General features: G+C 46.9%; 1 protein-coding gene across 4 annotated transcripts in view; it reads left to right on the forward strand.

Annotated features, from left to right (window-relative positions):
* Positions 1–22,682, forward strand: part of LOC106610178 (lipopolysaccharide-responsive and beige-like anchor protein) — a 296,378-nt gene that overhangs the window by 99,843 nt on the left and 173,853 nt on the right. For 3 of the 4 annotated variants that reach the window (XM_045722742.2, XM_045722744.2, XM_082978435.1), the window contains exons 28-34: positions 1,211–1,318; positions 1,773–1,914; positions 2,362–2,710; positions 11,349–11,518; positions 14,454–14,526; positions 14,802–14,935; positions 16,036–16,097. In XM_045722742.2, the coding sequence (XP_045578698.1) occupies positions 1,211–1,318; positions 1,773–1,914; positions 2,362–2,710; positions 11,349–11,518; positions 14,454–14,526; positions 14,802–14,935; positions 16,036–16,097 (1,038 nt within the window). The remainder of the gene's footprint in view (positions 1–1,210; positions 1,319–1,772; positions 1,915–2,361; positions 2,711–11,348; positions 11,519–14,453; positions 14,527–14,801; positions 14,936–16,035; positions 16,098–22,682) is intronic. The other variant, XM_082978434.1, reaches the window with a different exon arrangement.

A 22,682-nucleotide genomic window follows, 5' to 3' on the forward strand; every position in this document is an offset into this window, starting at 1 on the left:
TATGTCTGTCTCTGTATGGATGCTTACATTATTATGTCTGTCTCTGTATGGATGCTTACATTATTATGTCTGTCTCTGTATGGATGCTTACATTATTATGTCTGTCTCTGTATGGATGCTTACATTATTATGTCTGTCTCTGTATGGATGCTTACATTATTATGTCTGTGTCTGTCTCTGTATGGATGCTTACATTATTATGTCTGTCTCTGTATGGATGCTTACATTATTATGTCTGTCTCTGTATGGATGCTTACATTATTATGTCTGTCTCTGTATGGATGCTTACATTATTATGTCTGTCTCTGTATGGATGCTTACATTATTATGTCTGTCTGTGTCTGTCTCTGTATGGATGCTTATATTATTATGTCTGTCTGTGTCTGTCTCTGTATGGATGCTTACATTATTATGTCTGTCTCTGTATGGATGCTTACATTATTATGTCTGTCTCTGTATGGATGCTTACATTATTATGTCTGTCTCTGTATGGATGCTTACATTATTATGTCTGTCTCTGTATGGATGCTTACATTATTATGTCTGTCTGTGTCTGTCTCTGTATGGATGCTTATATTATTATGTCTGTCTGTCTCTGTATGGATGCTTACATTATTATGTCTGTCTGTGTCTGTCTCTGTATGGATGCTTACATTATTATGTCTGTCTCTGTATGGATGCTTACATTATTATGTCTGTCTCTGTATGGATGCTTACATTATTATGTCTGTCTCTGTATGGATGCTTACATTATTATGTCTGTCTCTGTATGGATGCTTACATTATTATGTCTGTCTCTGTATGGATGCTTACATTATTATGTCTGTCTCTGTATGGATGCTTACATTATTATGTCTGTCTCTGTATGGGTGCTTACATTATTATGTCTGTCTGTGTCTGTCTCTGTATGGATGCTTACATTATTATGTCTGTCTGTGTCTGTCTCTGTATGGGTGCTTACATTATTATGTCTGTCTGTCTCTGTATGGGTGCTTACATTATTATGTCTGTGTCTGTCTCTGTGTGTGTGCTTGCCTGTGTGTCTGTGTCTGTCTCTGTGTGTGTGCTTGCCTGTGTGTCTGTGTCTGTCTCTGGGTGTGTGCTTGCCTGTGTGTCTGTGTCTGTCTCTGTATGTGTGCTTGCCTGTGTGTCGGTCTCTGTATGTGTGCTTGCCTGTGTGCATGTGTGTACTTGTGTTGTACCCCTGCAGAGCCCTGTTGATGTTGTGACAGGAGGGATGTCTCCCATCAGAGACATGGACCGTCTTCTACAGGAAATGGACATCAACCGCCTCAGAGCCGTGGTCTTCAGAGATATCGTGAGTTTACAAAGCTTTGATAAAGACTGAGGTTGAAACGAGTCAACTTTTCAAATAAATAACAGTACCTATGCATTGTAAAAACTTGTTATTGCTGTCTTTTTGGAAGACCCCATTTTCTTTTTTAAATACTGTGAAGATGTAGGATCTTAATTTGAGCCAGTATGCTACAGCAGGAAACAGTTCCTGCAGCAACAGGAAATGTGTATTATTATTACATTTTTGTAGGTGTTGATAAAATCAAGTCTGAAATTTCAAAGTGGAAATTACACATTTCAGAAGCCTTATTAAAACCTCATACACTACAAGTAAAAAAAATCATGTATTGCAGGAAAGTTCTTCTGCACCAGGGTGATCAAATTAAGATCCTACATATGTACGTATTCAAACATATTACAGACTGGCGGTGTACTGTATTATAGCTGTGTTGCATGTTGTGTGTGTTTTGGTAAAGGAGGACAGTAAGCAGGCTCAGTTCTTGGCCCTGGCCGTGGTTTACTTCATCTCTGTTCTCATGGTGTCCAAGTACCGAGACATCCTGGAGCCCCAAAACGACAAGAAACCCCCCCAGCGCAGCCAGTCTGCCAGGAGCGCAGGTACACACCTCCCCCATATGGCTACGCAGGAGCTGCATCTAGCAAGTGTCCATCCCTCAAGATGTCAATCTCTCTCTTATACATGAGTTATATATGGAATTTCCAAATGTCTTGATTTGTGTCTGGAAATGTACTGGTGTGTTGATAGTCTTTACAGTCTCTTAGATGTGGTATAGTAGGTTCTCATTCATTTTTGATGCACGTAGAAGGTTCAGGTTAGAGCCTAGTTGTTAGAGCGTTGGACTAGCAATCGAAAGGTTGCAAGTTCAAATCCCCTAGCTGACAAGGTAAAAATCTGTCGTTCTGCCCCTGAACAAGGCAGTTAACCCACTGTTCCTAGGCCGTCATTGAAAATAAGAATTTGTTCTTAACTGACCTGCCTAGTTAAATAAAGGTAAAATAAAAATAAATAAAAAAGAAACCTCCTTTAATGTTTCCGCCCATCAGACAGTAATGCCGTCTCTGGCGGTCCCGAGCTGGAGAGCAGTGTGTCCCTCCGTCGCCGAGACTCTGGCATCGGGGATGACCATAGCTCCGTGGCCCCCAGCGAGGCAGACTCCACCGCCCAGGGGCCCGACGCCGTGTCCGAGGCCCTGTCCACCCTCTCCTCAGAGGTCAGGGGTCACAGAGACAACACCACGGCGGACGTCAGGGGCGGGAAGAACGTGAAGGACATCCTGCGCAGCCTGGTCTCGGCGCCTGCTGATGACATCATGGTGGACCCCAGCCTTCTGCCGCCGGCCTTCCTGGGAGCTGCTATGGGAAACAACCCCAACCAGTTCAGATCCTTTGACAGGTGCGTGGGCCACAGAGTTTTAGAATCGGGTCAGTCTCTCAAAGGCTGTATCAGAGTCTGCTAACTTTTTAAATACCTCTTGACCTGGTTCACAGCCTCAACTCTTAACCCCTCCCCTCCCTACCTTGAAACGGTCCAACATGAACATGTACTAAGTGAAGGCGAGGAAGCATCACATCAGAAACCCACTACCGTCACAGACCCCCTTTTAAACTCTTGTCTTCTTCCCCCGACCCCATCCCTGTAGCTCCCTGGTTTGCCTGTCGACGTGGCTTCTCAACACAAATAAACAGGACTACAAAGTACCTGTCTTCAGGAAAACACATCAAAACAATCGAGGCATCTGCCAGAGGAAGAGAGAGAGCGAGAGAGAGAGAGAGAGATCTAAAAGACGACTCTGTGGCAGGAAGCTGTTTCTTTTCACCTTGTCACTGATATTTAATAGCTTCTCTTTTTCGTCTCTCTCTCTCCCGGTCTTTCTCTCTGTCTGCACCGTGGGCTAGGCTGTCTCTCTGGTACTATAATAAGGGAAGAGAAGCTGGCTAGATGGATCCCCTATGGAGTGAGGGGGCGAGCGGTCAGAGACTTAGTGGGAGCGCAAGGCGGTGCTGTGTGTGGGTGGGTGTACTGTACCTATACAGACATCTCTAAGTGAGAGAGAGCTGACGGACGGACTGAGAACGAGGTCTGGTTTGTATTTGGGGGAATTGTCCCTGTGGCACACCAGACACAAAGGAAGCGGGGAGAGGGAAAGAGAGCGCAAGAGGGATAGAGAGAACAAGATCCCCCCCTCCCTCAGGAGGAGAGACACCTAGTCAAGGTTCTCATGCCAAGGAAGAAAGAAAGCGTTTCTCCATCACCCCCCCCCCCCCCCCCCCCCCCACACTCCTCTTCCAATCGGTGGGAATTCCGAGGCATCCCTGTGATCCTCAGACTCTTTATCTGTGGAATGCTTTGTCAGGACTCTGGGCACTCCTCATATCTGGTGGGATTAGAGCGGCTCCCGGGGCCGTTAGCGTTGGAGAGGAGGAGAGGAGAGCTGGAGAGCATAGAGTAACAGCTCTACCTTGCCACGGGGAGCCCCAGTCAGACCCCCAGCTGGCCCCAGCCCAGGCAGCTCCCGGCCCCTCTAACCCAGAGATGAAGGCCCGGCGGCTGGGGTTCCCAGGTCAGCACACCCTTCCTCTGGCCTTCTACCTTTATCTCCCACCAGGATCCGCCTACCCTCACAGACCCCTGAAAGCTCTGGCTCGGAGATGCCTGGTTATCTTGATGGTTCCTGCTCTCTACTGCGTGGCTGTGCTCTGTGTTGAGGTCTGGGCTCTGCTCTCCCCTGCTCCTCTCTCTCTCAGGTCTACTCTAATCTCTACCGTCTGTGTTGAGGTCTGGGCTCTGCTCTCCCCTGCTCCTCTCTCTCTCAGGTCTACTCTAATCTCTACCGTCTATGTTGAGGTCTGGGCTCTGCTCTCCCCTGCTCCTCTCTCTCTCAGGTCTACTCTAATCTCTACCGTCTGTGTTGAGGTCTGGGCTCTGCTCTCCCCTGCTCCTCTCTCTCTCAGGTCTGTGTTAAGGTCTGGGCTCTGCTCTCCCCTGCTCCCCTCTCTCTCAGGTCTGTGTTAAGGTCTGGGCTCTGCTCTCCCCTGCTCCTCTCTCTCTCAGGTCTGTGTTGAGGTCTGGGCTCTGCTCTCCCCTGCTCCTCTCTCTCTCAGGTCTGTGTTAAGGTCTGGGCTCTGCTCTCCCCTGCTCCTCTCTCTCTCAGGTCTGTGTTGAGGTCTGGGCTCTGCTCTCCCCTGCTCCTCTCTCTCTCAGGTCTGTGTTAAGGTCTGGGCTCTGCTCTCCCCTGCTCCTCTCTGTCTCAGGTCTGTGTTGAGGTCTGGGCTCTGCTCTCCCCTGCTCCTCTCTGTCTCAGGTCTACTCTAATCTCTACCGTCTGTGTTGAGGTCTGGGCTCTGCTCTCCCCTGCTCCTCTCTGTCTCAGGTCTACTCTAATCTCTACCATCTGTGTTGAGGTCTGGGCTCTGCTCTCCCCTGCTCCTCTCTCTCTCAGGTCTGTGTTAAGGTCTGGGCTCTGCTCTCCCCTGCTCCTCTCTCTCTCAGGTCTGTGTTGAGGTCTGGGCTCTGCTCTCCCCTGCTCCTCTCTCTCTCAGGTCTGTGTTAAGGTCTGGGCTCTGCTCTCCCCTGCTCCTCTCTGTCTCAGGTCTACTCTAATCTCTACCGTCTGTGTTGAGGTCTGGGCTCTGCTCTCCCCTGCTCCTCTCTCTCTCAGGTCTGTGTTAAGGTCTGGGCTCTGCTCTGCTCTCCCCTGCTCCTCTCTCTCTCAGGTCTGTGTTGAGGTCTGGGCTCTGCTCTCCCCTGCTCCTCTCTCTCTCAGGTCTGTGTTAAGGTCTGGGCTCTGCTCTCCCCTGCTCCTCTCTGTCTCAGGTCTACTCTAATGTCTACCGTCTGTGTTGAGGTCTGGGCTCTGCTCTGCTCTCCCCTGCTCCTCTCTGTCTCAGGTCTGTGTTAAGGTCTGGGCTCTGCTCTCCCCTGCTCCTCTCTCTCTCAGGTCTGTGTTGAGGTCTGGGCTCTGCTCTCCCCTGCTCCTCTCTGTCTCAGGTCTGTGTTGAGGTCTGGGCTCTGCTCTCCCCTGCTCCTCTCTGTCTCAGGTCTGTGTTGAGGTCTGGGCTCTGCTCTCCCCTGCTCCTCTCTGTCTCAGGTCTGTGTTGAGGTCTGGGCTCTGCTCTCCCCTGCTCCTCTCTCTCTCAGGTCTGTGTTAAGGTCTGGGCTCTGCTCTCCCCTGCTCCTCTCTCTCTCAGGTCTGTGTTGAGGTCTGGGCTCTGCTCTCCCCTGCTCCTCTCTGTCTCAGGTCTGTGTTAAGGTCTGGGCTCTGCTCTCCCCTGCTCCTCTCTGTCTCAGGTCTGTGTTGAGGTCTGGGCTCTGCTCTCCCCTGCTCCTCTCTGTCTCAGGTCTGTGTTGAGGTCTGGGCTCTGCTCTCCCCTGCTCCTCTCTCTCTCAGGTCTGTGTTAAGGTCTGGGCTCTGCTCTCCCCTGCTCCTCTCTCTCTCAGGTCTGTGTTGAGGTCTGGGCTCTGCTCTCCCCTGCTCCTCTCTGTCTCAGGTCTACTATAATCTCTACCGTCTGTGTGAGAGTGCAGACTTTTAGTTTTTATTTTCACTCAGATGGTAGGGAAATTCCATCAGAGCATACCCAAACTGCATAAGAATCTAGGTGTATTTGAAATGGTTAAAATAATTCCCAGAGAGTATTTATTTTAGATTTGAGTCACCTTTTGAAGACAACAAATGAATATGATTCTGACAATAATGAAAAAGAGACTTCTCTATGATATAAATGAATCTGATCACACAAATGGTTTTGGTATGGAGCTGGGACGATAAACCATTTTTTTCTGACACCACCGATCACTTATCGCGGGCATTTTGCTGATATCATTCATGATGATAAGTAGCCTTTTCTAGATAAATGTGAAGTTTGAGATGAAATACGTTTGCTAATATGAGTGATTTGTTAATGTGACAATTAATGACTACGACCATCAGACTAGTAATAGTGGTTTAAATGGTATATATTTTAACTGTGGTGTACATGAATATTATAAACCTATCGTTTTAGTTATCACGTCAATTAGGGCAATTTATCTCAATATGGATTCTTGTCCCTATCGCCCAGCTCTGCTCAGGTACCTCATGCTCAAACACAGAGCAGTAGTTCATCATAAAGTCCTGCATGTCTCAGTGACAGCGGTGCAGACAGACACCCTGTGTAGACAGACAGACTGACGCTGACACCTACGCCGAAAACATGGGAACCAACCGGCCGTCCTCCATCCAAATAACTGTTCCCGGGGTTTTACATTTACGAGCGTGGAAAAAGCAGGATCTCCCAGATAAAAATGGCCGGGGTCAGAGGTGAAGTAGCACTCTGATTTATTTACTAGGCAGAGAGATGGAGGCCCGGTCGGCTAGATTCTGCCATACATACATACGTCTCGGGGATATGCCCCTGTTATGACAGAAAGTCCACAAATATTTGCTGATGCTAACCAGAGCCCTGGTAAACAGTCTTCTACGGGAGGCAGAATAGCAGTGTGATTTACATGGCGTGTTACAGCAGCAAATGTGGGTGTTAGTTTGACATTTGTGTTAGTAAGGCATTTTGAATTCTGTAAGTTGGACTTGCCACATGCCTTTGTAAAGCAAAGATCGGCCATGTTGAAAATGTGATGTTTTGTGGTAAGGAGTTGTAGGTCAATTTACTGAGTGCAAATATCATAGCTAGTTGCTCATTGGCACTTGAACACACTGGGATCAACAAACAGCATACTGCCATGACAGAGAGACTTGTCAGACTAGATAGATGACAGTGGGCTTCTTTGAATAGGAACCTTTAGTGTGATCCCCTGTCACATTGGGAGACATGTAGGGTGCTCCATCTCTCCCTTCTTTCTCACCACCTCTCTCCACCTCTGCTGTCCTCAGGCCAAACACGGCTGTCATTAATCACTGATGTCATCAAGGCCAGGTCCAACCGGACGCTGTGACTGAAAGTCACGGGTAGAGCGTTGGAGGTTGGGAAGGGGTTGTTGTTAGGGGGGTATAAAGGACACAGGAGGCAAGATTCACATGTTCACATGCACAGGGCCGCATGAAATGAGAGGGAGAGTGGGGAAGATCAAAGCCAGACTGCATGGGACACAGACAGACAGACAGACAGCCGCTGGGGCCCCACCCCCATCCCCTTACATGAATAAGCCATAAGGATAAAGAGGAGAATGGGGGGTAGGGGGGCCGCCTCTCTGGGGGGGGGCAACAGTATGAGACATGCAGTTAGCATTCATCTGGATATGTACTTCAATGTGTCCTGTTAAGCTTGTCTGTGGTGGGAATCTGACGCTCAACGTCCACTGGGAATTAAAAATATAGTTCATCCCACTTAACAATTCCCATGTGGAATCTGACTAATGGCCTGTTGTTCTTTTGCAGTTTGAACCATGTTTGAAAACACGATACGTGAACATGTGTCGCTAGTATTGCATGATGTGTCGTTTTAGTTTAGTTTATTCATTTGACCATTTAAAAAAAACAAGCACACATAAAACTTGAAAAAGCCATTGGATGATTACGTATCTCACATACTCTGCACTATAGCCATCAGAAAGGGCAGTGCCAGATATGTCTACTCTAAGTCATACCAGAAGGGAAAGCCCTATCCAGTAAACTCGGCTGGTCAGATACTGACTAGATTGGATGGTAGTCACTAGTATCAGGGGTGGTGCTGACGTGAAGCACCCAGGGAGAGAGAGGTGTCGACAGGGGCGGGAGAGAGACAGGAGAGACCAAGGTCTGGTTCTCTGCACTGGTTATGAGTAAGAGAAGCCAGGCTATGTCAAGCCCTTGGGAAGGTGTGTGTGTGTGTGTGTGTAGCGGTACAGGGTTGGGGTTCGGTGTTAGGTTCTCCATCTGTTCCCCAGCAACTCAGGCCTTTAAATTATTCAGTTAGGTTATTAGCCACACTTATCGTTGCGCCCCACGCCCCTGCCGATGAATCATCCGTCAGAGCAGGTGCTTGGCTGTTACTGTTAAGCCCACGACCAGGAGAGGAGCTGGGAGAAGCAAAGCTCTGGGCTCTCTGGGTTTCGGGTTGGCAGGGCCTGAATAATTTAGAGGTTTTAACCAATAACCGGGCTCGCCGCCTTGTAAACACAAGCAATTTCATTAAGCTGTGCTATTCCTAAGAGTTGAATGGAGGAATGTGCTTACAGGCTGAGAGTGAGAGAGTGAGCGCCTGTGGATCAAGTTACTGCTTAGCAAGCTAGGGTCCTGGAGTCATCCCATTTGATTGTTCCATCTACAAATAGGTTAAGCGTAAAGCAGAATAGGATAGTTGTTACCAACCACTGGGAAGGGACAGCGGTGGGTTTTTAACTGTGAGCCAAGGCTAATTAGCTAGCGTATTAATTCTTATTTCTTCTGTCCTTTACTGTTCAGAAGTAGGGCCATTAATGAAGTGCCAAGGAGAAGTTTACGTTTTACAACCAAATGAAATCTCTATTTTTTTATGTAAAGGGCATGTTATAGAAGAGTCCTCTGTTTTTTGTGTGATTTCACTTGGTTTGGAGAAACTTATCCCCCCGTACCCGCCATACGCTTCTTTCATTCTGCACTATTGGAGCCTCGTATTACCATTGGCAAAGGCTCCATAAACAAATCCGTCCTTTTAGAAATGGCAGAGCTCTGTGTAATGATGCAGGTCTTTTAGATGTTGTACGCATGAAATTGTGTCATTCCGAGCCTTATCCGCACTGTTGTGGCACAAATCCAAGTCATTGGGCCGATGTTTGATTTTTTTTTGTTGGTGCCAAATCATCCAAAAGTATCTCAAATTGATTGTGAAGCTCAACAATGTCACTTATAAATTATTTGGACATGATGCGCGAAAAATGCTAATATCGGTCCCATGACATAAATGGGATTTGTGCCACAAATGCTAAAGCGTTAGCATGTGTAAACAATGCCAAGGAAACTTAACCAAAGTATGGATTGCTGTCATACCTTGTCCATAGAATGCTTACAGGGTAAGGAAATCAATATGTCATTTTGTAATTTGGGTGAACTGTCCCTTTTTAAGTCATATTAATGTCACAGATTCAACAGTTGAACTGCAGATGGTTATACAGTACCACAATTATAGAGCGGCCATATTGGCAATAAACCTGTGATATGCTTGAAAATAGCCAGCAGAAGTTGATTCCAGTTCAATGATGGTATGGAAGGAATTTACAATATACATTATGTACAGTAACCCTACAAGTGCATTCAACAGAAGTAGCTAAAACATGACCTGTATGTACTAAACAGTGTGTGTGAAGACAGTAGACTAACCGTTGCTGGTATTTCTGCAGCCAGACTGTATCATCCTGCAGCATAGATCACAGCGGGGTCAGAACAAGTCAGTGTTTAACATCCAAAGTACCTTCAGCCTAATGTGTGTCATCTGCCATCTTAAATCATCCAGGCCCTGCTTTGATACCAACGCCAGCTTTCTGTCTGCAGAGCTACTAAAGCCCAGTCTACATACTCCTCTCTGTGTGTGTTTCTCTTCTGTGTGTGTGTGTTTCTCTCTCTCTGTGTGTGTGTGTTTCTCTCTCTCTCTCTCTCTCTCTCTCTCTCTCTCTCTCTCTCTCTGTGTGTGTGACCAGTAGGTAGTGATTAGGTCATGCTCCCTCTGTGTCAGCACTGATAAGAAGGCCCAGGTCTACTTTGATAGAGCCACTGGCCTGTCAGGAAGCCTAGTTTAAACTGACAGCTTTATCCAGATGCTGTTTCCGCTCTCTTCCTGTAAGGATGTTATTGATAGGAGAGCACCAGGTCTCCTACAGCACTGGCCCCTAGGGAGAGGGATACACTGGTATTGGTAACCTATGACTCAAGTAGTACACCAGAACACTATATGTTATGTATGGTAGTACACTAGGACCCATACTGTAGAGATATAGTGATACAGCATTGGTCAGGGAAAGGTGGATACCTAGTCAGTTGTACAACAATGTATTCAACTGAAATGTGTCTTCTGTATTTAACCCAACCCCTCTGAATCAGAGAGGTGCGGGGGCTTGCCTTAATCGACGTCCACGTCATCTGTAACCTACACCAGACCACTGTGTTATGGATGGGGGTAGGCCAGGACTTCTCCAACACTGGCCCATAGTATACAGTAGGGACCTTGAGGACAGGGATACAGTGTAAACATATAGGGTCATTATAACTTCTACGTACCTCTATTTATAGACGTTCAAGAGTGGCCTGGAGTGCTTTTTAACCAACCCCCCCCCCCCCCCCCCCCCCCCCCCCAACCAAACCTCCAGCGGGACACAGAATGAATGGGCTTGCGGGCCGGATCCTGTCCGCGGGCCGCATGTTGCCCACCCCTAGTGTAACCTAAGGTATCCTAACAGTAAAGTAGTTTACTACAGGCTTCTGCTGTGGGTCTATGACCATGTCTGTTATCCATGTGTTTAAAACAATAGCAGATGAGTAAAACACTACAAAGGCTGTGTCCGAATTGTTCTATTCCTTCCAGCTGACCACCAGCAAAATATATCAGATTTATCAGATGTATTTATCAGGAATTCCTACTTTTCTGTCATGTGTGCTCCATTTGTCTCCGAGCCAGAATCCAGATTTTCCACATTTTGTATGTTGTCGTGGTCACATCCCTAACAATGTATTGAAGCTTTAATATTATTTGTAATGGTGGATGGGCCCACTTTCCGCTAATAAATCACAATGTTTACTGACTTACTGAGTGAGTGAGTGCTGCAGGGAGCCAATCGATTTCAGGCAAGATGGATGCAGCCATTACTGAATATTCTGTGTCAGGGAAATAGGCCTCTAATGACTCTACTGTCTAAATGGGATCCTGTACTGTTGTTTTCGCATGCTGCAGCCTGTGTCTTAACAATCACATCTCACTATGCAGTATGCCTACTAAACTGACATCATGACTATTGTTTATATTCTAGAATGACAAAAGTTCTGTTCTTATCTCCTTAGTTATTCAGATGTCTCAAGGAATGCATTTTATAATGTGTGTTTTAATAGTATTCAACACACATTTTCATATTTACTCATCTTTTACAGAAGCGTTCGGGTGGCGCCCAAGAAGGTGGGCGGGGCTCCGTCCCCAGGCTCCTCCACTCCTGTCCCATCAGCCACCGCTGCTGTGGCGGCCGCCGGGACACCAGTCAACAACGTTGCCGTGGTTTCCACGGGCGATGCCTCCCAGAGCACCACCGCTGAGACTACAGCCGGTGAGTCCCAGACATTAGGAGGTATGTTAGGTGTCCCAGCAGTAAGGTTACCATGCTACGGAGACAGCACGTCAGAGCTGCATCAAACAATAAGTCAGTGACAACACCAAGAATTCCAGCAAGCCAAGCCCAAGGAAAATACCTGTCAGAAAACTATCTTTTGGTATTTGTTTCATTAGTCCACTGTTGATACAGTCCTGAAATGTTTTGCTTGTCCGCAGTGAAGTTTTCAAGATATTGAACCTTCAAAATACAGAAAGTGTCACAGTATGATGCGTTTTGCAGCTTATCTGACAGTAAAAGAGTCGTCTTATCCTCTTCCTAAAACCTGTGTTGATACCACAGTCACTAATCTGCCTCCTTAAGCCTTAGCAGTACTTCTATGTTAGGTTCCATAGATCAGTCCCTCAGTATAAGGCGGCAGGTAGCCTAGCGGTTAATAGCGTTGGGCTTGTAATCACCGAGCCAACTAGGTGACAAATCTGCCGATGTTCCCTTGAGCAAGGCACTTAACCCAACTGCTCCTGTAAGTCACTCTGGATAAGAACGTTTGCTAGATGACTAAAATGTAGTATAGTATTTCAGTGTGTATTTCTGAGTGTTCCCTCCACGCTGTGTAATCCAGTTAGCCTGGAACACAGCAGAGCAGGCAGACAGAGCAGCATTATTACAGGATTAGTGCGTTATCAGGGATTACTGTCAGATGCTATATAGTACAGTACTCTGACTGCAGCCCAAATACTGACTTTTATTCTGTCTTAATGGGGTATTTATTTAGGTGTGGCTTAAATGTGACGTCATGTTGACAATAGGTAAAGAAGGAGTGATATTCTGTGTGTTGTAGAACTAGGAATTATACAGCCTATATGAATGATAAGTTATGCATAACAAGTTATAGAATCATAGATGAATGTCTAAACTTGATCAAGTCCACATTGTTTTCTATGCACCAGGCTCAGCTTAATAAAAGTGCTCAAATTTCTTTCAACTCAAGTAGAAGTCTTGTCTATTGAGTGGAGTAGGACTCCTTTAGTCCATGGTGACAGTCGGTAAACACTGGGCAGAAGGCCTATTGACATTTCCTTTCATGTCTTGTGTGTGGATAGAGCATGTTTTATGTGTGTGTGTGTGTGTGTGTGTGTGTGTGTGTGTGTGTGTGTGTTTTAGGCACTTGTGCATGTAGCCTACTATAGTGTTAGGCGGGAAATGTTTGCGTAAGTGTGTGTGTGCGGTTTGAGAGGAGTGTGTGTGAAAGGGGGTGAAGAGAGCGAGAGAGCGTGTGGGTTTAAGGGGGGCCAGTGGGAGGATTAATGGAGATAAGTTAATTTACTCCTCCACTGTTTGAAGGAGCTACTTCATGTCCACTGGGAGCCTCTCAGCAGGCCACACAACACAGTGGTGCTTAAAGACGGGCCCCCGTGTCCACACACACACATTCCAGTCCACACCACAGCCTGTCATTCCCTAAGAGTTATCCCTGCTCTGAGACCGTCCCTTACGGCTGGGAAAACAAGCCCACCAAACACCAGAGGAATCACCTCCACGTATTCAGCCGGGCATTATGGAATTTATGGGCGACAGTGAAATAGAATTTATGGGCAGATCAATCAAACGTTGTGCTTTGTAGACGTTATGGACTCGTGTGTCTCTGCCGCGAGGACGGCGTCGTAAAGCACCTGGAAATCATTTCATGAATATGCGCCGAAAGCAAATGTGTTAATTAAAAAAAGTATACTTTTTTTGCTTACTTTATGTTAAATCATTTTCACTATTTACCGGAACATTTAAAAATTGTTCAGTCCAATATTAGCTCAAAAGGCAAACGAATCCTGTATACATAGTGGTGTGTAAAAGGAAAACCCTGCTAATATCCATGCTGGTTTGTAAAAAAAAAAAAAATCTGCATGAATATTCCATGATGAATGTAGCATTAATTAGGTCATACATGAACAAAATGATCTATGCCCAAGTGAAAGGAAGATGTACGGAGGAAACTCTACATCATCCACTATCTAACACCAGACAATTACACTACACGTATCCCACACACACATAAATCCACCCGTTCTGTAACATTAGAAACCCTCTGAAACCCTCACCAGATTTATTGAGCCACTCGTTCCTTCAGTGCAGTAATGTATTGGTGTGGAGGAGGGCCAATGTATTGTCATATCCTGCTACCAAACTAGTAATGATACTAATAATGATACTGATACTAATAATGATACTGATACTAATAATTATACTGATACTAATAATTATACTGATACTAATAATTATACTGATACTAATAATGATACTGATATGAATAATGATACTGATAATGATACTGATATTAATAATGATACTGATAATGATACTGATACCAATAATGATAATGATGCCTATAACGATAATGATGCCTATAACGATAATGATGCCTATAACGATAATGATGCCTATATAACGATAATGATGCCTATAACGATAATGATACTGATACTAATACTGATAATAATAATGATACTGATAATGATACTGATACCAATAATGATACTGATACCAATAATGATGCTAATAATGATACTGATGCCAATAATGATACTGATGCCAATAATGATACTGATGCCAATAATGATACTGATGCCAATAATGATACTGATGCCAATAATGATACTGATGCCAATAATGATACTGATGCCAATAATGATACTGATGCTAATAATGATACTGATGCCAATAATGATACTGATGCTAATAATGATACTGATGCTAATAATGAACCACTGGATTATCTCCAGAAACCACATTTATACTCCACCCCTTTCATTATGTAGAAATGAGGGAGGGAGGTGTGTGTGTGTGTGTGTGTGTGTGTGTACGCTCTTCTGTTCGTGTGTGTCTACTGTCCTGTCTTGCTCCCAGACTAATAATGAGGCTCTCTGGTTTCCACCAGGATCAGCCAGCGCCAACCTGCCATCTGTCCCCACGCTGTCCCCAATGACCCGGGACACAGCCCCCAGTATGAGGTGATACGTCACTACACACACCACCTGAACACGAGAGATCTCTCTCACACACACATTCTTCATTCTTCATTTTTTTTCTCCATTTGTCTATTTGTGTTGTGATGTAAGGCAATATTGTGGATTCTGTAGTGGTTTTAGCTTCTGCTTTGTGGATCAATTTCAGTTATAAAGTCACCTCTATGCATTTTAATATTCTGTAATACATGGTGTTGATGTGTTCATGTAAACGTGGAACGTGCATGTGTTTGAATTTGAGTGTCCAATCTTCCCCTCAGTATCTCAGAGAGGCTGGAGCATGCTCTGGAGAAGGCTGCCCCCCTACTGAGAGAGATCTTTGTGGACTTTGCCCCTTTCCTCTCTCGCACCCTGCTGGGTAGTCACGGACAGGAGCTCCTCATCGAGGGCACCAGTAAGCACCCGTCTACAGAGAACATGGACCACATGGATCCCCACACAAATCAAATGCATTTATAAAGCCCTTTTTACATCAGCAGATGTCACAAAGTCCTTATATACACACACACACACACACACACTAGATTATAATGATATCAAACTCGTCTTTTATATGAACCACTTATCTCAATAAAACGTTTCTCTAGATTTCCGACCTGACTGTCAATGATCTGAGCGCTAAACCTACCATCCCACCCTCGGACAGCCACACTAGTATACACACTGCAGAATTACGGGCCATTTCACACGCTTCTTCATCTAAACAGCACTAACACAGGCCCTTTGGTAATGACATCAAGGCTGGTAAAGGCCTCAATAGAGTGGATCAGTTTGAACTAACTGATTGTAGCTGCGGTACAGGGAGGGGAGGGGCCTAGAGGCCTGGGTCAGGGGTCAGCCCACTAATGGGAGTGTTTGGGATGTCTACTGCCACCAAACAAAATGGAAAGTTGATTGATAGCTGCAGGGGGGATATGAGGGGGGGTTAGGGATTTGTGGGTGGGGGGTAGTGGGTGGGTGTGTCTGGGAGTGTGGGGGGGATTTTGTGTCCATACATGCGTGTGTGCGTGGGCGTGCACAGATCAGAGTAACTGAGAATGCAGAGGTCACTGTCCCTTTTCCTCTCTGCCTATGAAATGACCCCTGGCCACTCCACTGGCCCCACCCCCTGCCCCCCTCTTCCCCTCAAAGACCTTCCACCACTATAGGATCAATGAGACATATGCTGAACCACGTCTCAGCCTGTAATACAAGGCCCAATATGTATTAGTTTACAGTAACATCATGTCCACTCATTAGGCCACATCAATACTACTCTGTCCCCACGCAGATGTCGCCAGATTAGGTACTTCTGGTCACTGTGTGTGTGTGGGGGGGGGGGGTTCATTGGAGCGTGCACACACTACTACACACATCTACATTTTTACTGAAGAAGGCGGCCAAAATGGTTGTCATGGCAGTGAACTTGTATTTTAGTTTAAACTTTCATTCTCTCCTTGTCTTTCTCTCTCTCTCTCTCTTTCTCTTTCTCTCTTTCTCTCTCTCTTTCTCCAGGTCTGGTGTGTATGAAGTCCAGCAGTTCGGTGGTAGAGCTGGTCATGCTGCTCTGTTCTCAGGCAAGTCTTCCATCTTTGTCTCTCTCTCTACCTCCACCTCTCTCTTTCCTTCCCTCCCTCTCTCTCCCTCCTCCTCTTCACCCCATCTGAGTTATCGTCCCTATCGTCCTCACCTTGAGTGCAGTAACTCCAGGATGGAGAGATGGAGGAACCATCTCTTCCTATCTCTCCTCCTCACCTCCCCTCAGGCCATTCCACAGTCACCCCAATCTCTCGCTCCCTTTCTCCAAACGAGAGAGAAGGCATCTTTAATGACCGCCGATATTGGCCTTAAGGTCAAGGGTTCCCGACCTGTCCGTCCACCTTTGACCCTTAGCGTCGGCCCCGGTGGCCCTCAGCGTTCCTCTGTGGCTGGGGCCAACCTGATGAGGAGGGGAAAATGCTGCTTTGCATTGATTACGGTTAGCAGCCTAGCCTCCCCTTCTGATTGGTTGTGTTCTGTGTCCCAGTTTATTTAGTGTGGCGCTGATGGAGGATTCATGAATACAGATGAAGGAATCATAGCAGGTGTGGTGCATCAGTAGATCAATGGGCTGGGTGTCAATAAACTGGAGATAGATCACACAGCTAATGGTGTGGAGCAGGGATCAGGGAGAGGCCATGGTCTGCTGGTCCTGACTGGACATTTACATTCATGGATACACCACCGCACACACGCTCAGGCAGGCAGGCAGGCACACACACACACGTAAGCCACACACACACACACACACACACACACACACACACACACACACACACACACACACACATGCATTGGAGTACACAGAAATACACAAACACCCACTCACACGTCCACACACATACAAACGCCCCCACACCCACACACAGTGTGTTACACACACACATGGATGAGAGACACAACTCGTACGTAATCACAAACATACTGTTCCCTTATAGGCTTGTAAGAACACATACACTGCTCCTATACAGACAAGTACCCAACCAACTGCACTCACACCCCCACAGTGCAGAGAGACACACACACACACACACACACACACACTCACCACCAGAGATACAGGATAATAAGTGTATCCCCGCTGGGCCTTGTTTGTTAGCAGAAGAGGGGTTTACTATTTAAAACACCAGAACAAAACAGAAAACCCAGTTGATTAATGACACCTCTCTCTCAGACCGCACTGCGCTTTTTTTTAATCTGTTTTATTTTAAAAAGAAACACCACCTTTCATCTGCCTTTTTCCTCTCCTCCCCTTTTCCTCCCCTCCATCCCATTTACTTCCCATTATTCACTTCACTTGTTCTCCAAAAGGGAGGTAATCTAGAGAGATTACACATCCGTTCTGGTGTCACCGGGGCAGTGTGGATGTGGGCTAGCGGGGTGCGGGGACGTTGGGGAGGGGAAGTGAACCCTAGCGGTCCTGGAGGGAGGGAGGGAGCGAGCGGAGTATAAATGACATGCTCTAATGCTCCTATTTGTCATATCTGTCAGGGTGTTGTTTAATGCTAATATAATCAAAGGCAGAATCTGGTGATTGCCGACCGAGAGAAAGAGGGCCCCTGGCCCCCAGTCCCACTGGTCTCTCTTTCTCTCTGTCTCTCTCTGTCTCTCTGAAGCATTATGACTTTCTCTCTCTATGGGAAAAGGGAACGGTGCAAGATGGCGTTGATTGCTTCAGTAAATCATCCAACCAAATTCTCTCACAGCCGAAGCAAATGTAATTGTGTTGTGTGGACGGGAGGAAAGGGGGAGGGAGGGGGTGTTGTGGACTATGGTGATATGATCTACCTTGATGAGGAGAGAGAGAGAGAGGGAGAGAGAGAGAGAGGGACCGGGGCTCAGAGAGAGAGAGAGCGGGAGAGAGGGACCGGGGCTCAGAAAGAGAGAGAGAGAGAGGGACCGGGGCTCAGAGAGAGAGGGAGAGAGAGAGAGAGACCGGGGCTCAGAGAGGGAGAGAGAGAGAGAGAGAACAAGATCTGTTTTTCTTCCCTGGGCTAAATTCCATCTTCCAGCCAGACTTGTGTTGTGGCGATAATTACATTTTTTCCTGTGATTTGCGTGCACCTCTGTTTCCCCTCTCTCTCTCTGACTGGGAAAGTGAGGGAAAGAAAGGCAGGGAGTGATTGATGATGTTATGTAGCCCAGCCGCAGGGCCCTCCGGCACAGGAAATGCTCTTGAACCCCACAGGAAGCGCTTCTATCGGCGGCCATCTTGAGAATGTAGACCCTAGTGAGCGAGCCCCAAGCGTTGGTCTGCGATGGGAGGAGATTGAGATGATTTTGATAGATTTTTCCTCTTCTCCCCCTCCTCTCACTTCATTCCTCTCATCCAAGATGGCGCGATGCGATAGCTATCGTGTCTGAAATGTTTTATTAATTTCCTGAGGGGTTGAGATGGAGTGGGACCGGGGTCAGAGGTCAAGAGGCTAGGGGCCACAGAGGAGTTTTTAATCACGCCTCGTATGAGACATACAACACAGGGCCACTTCAGCCTGGCATTGAGGAGGGGATACTAAACCACAGTTTGATAGGACCCCGTCTGTAAAGAACGCTACTTACCCAATTAAAGATCCATTTTGATCCGAGATCAGAGACATTCATGTCAGAGACGTTATTGCTTCATTGCTTGGTCTCTTGTGGTTGTATTGATCAGCATATACAAACTGTGGAATAATGGTGTGGTAGTGTGATTTCATAAACATGGCTTGTACTCTGCCCAGTGGTAGGTGCCCAGTGGTAGGTGCCCAGTGGTAGGTGCCCAGTGGTAGGTGCCCAGTGGTAGGTGCCCAGTGGTAGGTGCCCAGCATTTCTCTCTCTAGGATGAGGTACAGCCGTGTAGATGTAGTATCCAGTACCGTAGGTCCAGTTGTTGTTTACAAGATTGTTGATAAAGGAAGGCATTTCATTTTGCGGTTTGTTTCAATTAACTCATTGGTTTTCTGGCATCCGTGGCCTTTTTAGTAAGTCGACCAGAAATGTTATTTTCATTGGGATGACAATCTAACTTTGGGTTGATGAGGAATTGCATCCACGCTCATTGTTAGTCAAATCCTTTGGACTAAAACGAGGGATGGAAGAGAGACGGTTTAGCTCTGGTCCAGCTCCCCAAGCGGAGTATCAAGACATTCCGTTCCTCTCAGGTAATTGCTTGCGATGGATCCTTCAAAGCTGAGACTTGTTGGGTATTACGTGACTATCATCTCTGAGACTCCGTCAGTCCGAGCTCACCGCTCTCTCCGCAAGGCCTCTCTCCTCACCGACAACGCCCTTAATTCGCCATGACAGGCTCTCTCCATGACAACGAACAGTGTCCTAGCTTCTCTCTGTCACCATGTCGGATCTACAGCCTTCAAAGGTGCGTCACTTAAAAAGGTTTCCATCCACAACACTGATAAATAGATACTGCTGACTCAGTTAAGGGGTGTGTGTGTGTTTATGTGCATACGTGTGCTAAGCTAGTCTCCTCTCTCCTCCACTCTCCACTCTGATAAATCATCTCATTGGATACAGGACAGTCCACTATCAGAGAGGCGTCTGTCAGATGAATCAGCCAGCAGCAGTATCTGTGTCCTGTAGATCACTGGTTATTGTCTGAACAGTCTGTCAGGACATCCAACCTTACAGCACTTATCACTACATCCCTCCTGTACATAGAGAGGTGTGGGAGTCAACTACCATCCTGTACATAGAGAGGTGTGGGAGTCAACTACCATCCTGTACATAGAGAGGTGTGGGAGTCAACTACCATCCTGTACATAGAGAGGTGTGGGAGTCAACTACCATCCTGTACATAGAGAGGTGGAGGGAGTCAACTACCATCCTGTACATAGAGAGGTGTGGGAGTCAACTACCATCCTGTACATAGAGAGGTGTGGGAGTCAACTACCATCCTGTACATAGAGAGGTGGAGGGAGGAGTCAACTACCATCCTGTACATAGAGAGGTGGAGGGAGGAGTCAACTACCATCCTGTACATAGAGAGGTGGTGGGGAGTCAACTACCATCCTGTACATAGAGAGGTGGAGGGAGGAGTCGACTACCATCCTGTACATAGAGAGGTGGAGGGAGGAGTCGACTACCATCCTGTACATAGAGAGGTGGTGGAGGAGTCGACTACCATCCTGTACATAGAGAGGTGGAGGGAGGAGTCAACTACCATCCTGTACATAGAGAGGTGGAGGGAGGAGTCAACTACCATCCTGTACATGGAGAGGTGTGGAGGGAGGAGTCAACTACCATCCTGTACATAGAGAGGTGGAGGGAGGAGTCAACTACCATCCTGTACATAGAGAGGTGGAGGGAGGAGTAAACTACCATCCTGTACATAGAGAGGTGGAGGGAGGAGTCAACTACCATCCTGTACATAGAGAGGTGGGAGGGAGGAGTCAACTACCATCCTGTACATAGAGAGGTGGAGGTCAACTACCATCCTGTACATAGAGAGGTGGAGGGAGGAGTCAACTACCATCCTGTACATAGAGAGGTGGGGGAGTCGACTACCATCCTGTACATAGAGAGATGGGGGAGGAGTCAACTACCATCCTGTACATAGAGAGGTGGAGGGAGGAGTCAACTACCATCCTGTACATGGAGAGGTGGAGGGAGGAGTCAACTACCATCCTGTACGTAGAGAGGTGGGAGGGAGGAGTCAACTACCATCCTGTACATAGAGAGGTGGAGGGAGGAGTCAACTACCATCCTGTACGTAGAGAGGTGGAGGGAGGCGTCAACTACCATCCTGTACATAGAGAGGTGTGGAGGGAGGAGTCAACTACCATCCTGTACATAGAGGGTGTGGGAGTCAACTACCATCCTGTACATAGAGGTGTGGGAGTCAACTACCATCCTGTACATAGAGAGATGGGGGAGGAGTCAACTACCATCCTGTACATGGAGAGGTGGAGGGAGGAGTCAACTACCATCCTGTACATAGAGAGGTGGAGGGAAGAGTCAACTACCATCCTGTACGTAGAGAGGTGGGGGAGTCAACTACCATCCTGTACGTAGAGAGGTGGAGGGAGGAGTCAACTACCATCCTGTACATGGAGAGGTGGAGGGAGGAGTCAACTACCATCCTGTACATAGAGAGGTGGAGGGAGGAGTCAACTACCATCCTGTACATAGAGAGGTGGAGGGAGGAGTCAACTACCATCCTGTACATAGTGAGGTGGAGGAGTCAACTACCATCCTGTACATAGAGAGGTGGAGGGAGGAGTCAACTACCATCCTGTACATAGAGAGGTGGAGGGAGGAGTCAACTACCATCCTGTACATAGAGAGGTGGAGGGAGGAGTCAACTACCATCCTGTACATAGAGAGGTGGAGGGAGGAGTCAACTACCATCCTGTACATAGAGAGGTGGAGGGAGGAGTCAACTACCATCCTGTACATAGTGAGGTGGAGGGAGGAGTCAACTACCATCCTGTACATAGAGAGGTGGAGGGAGGAGTCAACTACCATCCTGTACATAGAGAGGTGGAGGGAGGAGTCAACTACCATCCTGTACATAGTGAGGTGGAGGGAGGAGTCAACTACCATCCTGTACATGGAGAGGTGGAGGGAGGAGTCAACTACCATCCTGTACATAGAGAGGTGGAGGGAGGAGTCAACTACCATCCTGTTCATAGAGAGGTGGGGGAGTCAACTACCATTCTGTACCTAGAGAGGTGGGGGAGTCAACTACCATCCTGTACATAGAGAGGTGGGGGAGTCAACTACCATCCTGTACATAGAGAGGTGTGGGAGTCAACTACCATCCTGTACATAGAGAGATGGGGGAGGAGTCAACTACCATCCTGTACATAGAGAGGGGGAGGGAGGAGTCAACTACCATCCTGTACATAGAGAGGTGGGGGAGTCAACTACCATCCTGTACATAGAGAGGTGTGGGAGTCAACTACAATGGTGTACATTGGGAGGAGGGTGGGCAGGTCTGTACAATTATTGGTAACATGATGGCATATGTACTACTGTACTCATTTACAAATGAAGTTATGTTTAAGCTTTTGTGCAAGACTGTGTCAGCGTAAAGGTCACTGCTAGAGCGGCAGGTAACTGAGCAGTTAAGAGCGTTGGGCCAGTAACCGAAAGGTTGTTGGTTTAAATCCCAGAGCCGACCAGGTGAAAGATCTGCTGATGTCATGAGCAAGGCTCTTAATCCTAATTGCTCCTGTAAATTCCTCTGGATAAGAGTGTGTGCTAAATGACTGAAATGTAAATGCTGTGTAAAGCAGTACAATTTTCTTTCTCCAAAGAAGGAAATCATTTTCCCTCCACACTTTTCTCAAAGGGTGAACCATAGTACTACATTTCACCATGTACACAAGCTGACAAGCACAGACACTGATATGAGAATGAGAGCGAGACAAGTACATTCCGAACCCTTATGAGTTTGGAACCTGGAAGGTAAGATAACACTATATTCCTGTCAGTCTCCACTCTGCATGTCAGGTAAAAAAAATCCTTTATTTGAAACAGGATTATGTTCACGTATAAATAATCCCAATTTACACCCGCTGTTTTGCACCCCCCCCGAGCCTGAGCAGACTCACAGTAAAACAGCCTGGTGCCAAATTAAAATCCACTCAATTTTAGGAGGTCCCCCTGGCCGCTAGGCCCCTCTT

This window comes from Salmo salar, chromosome 08 (genome assembly GCF_965601325.2).
Source record: "Salmo salar chromosome 08, fSalSal1, whole genome shotgun sequence".
Lineage (NCBI taxonomy): Eukaryota > Metazoa > Chordata > Actinopteri > Salmoniformes > Salmonidae > Salmo > Salmo salar.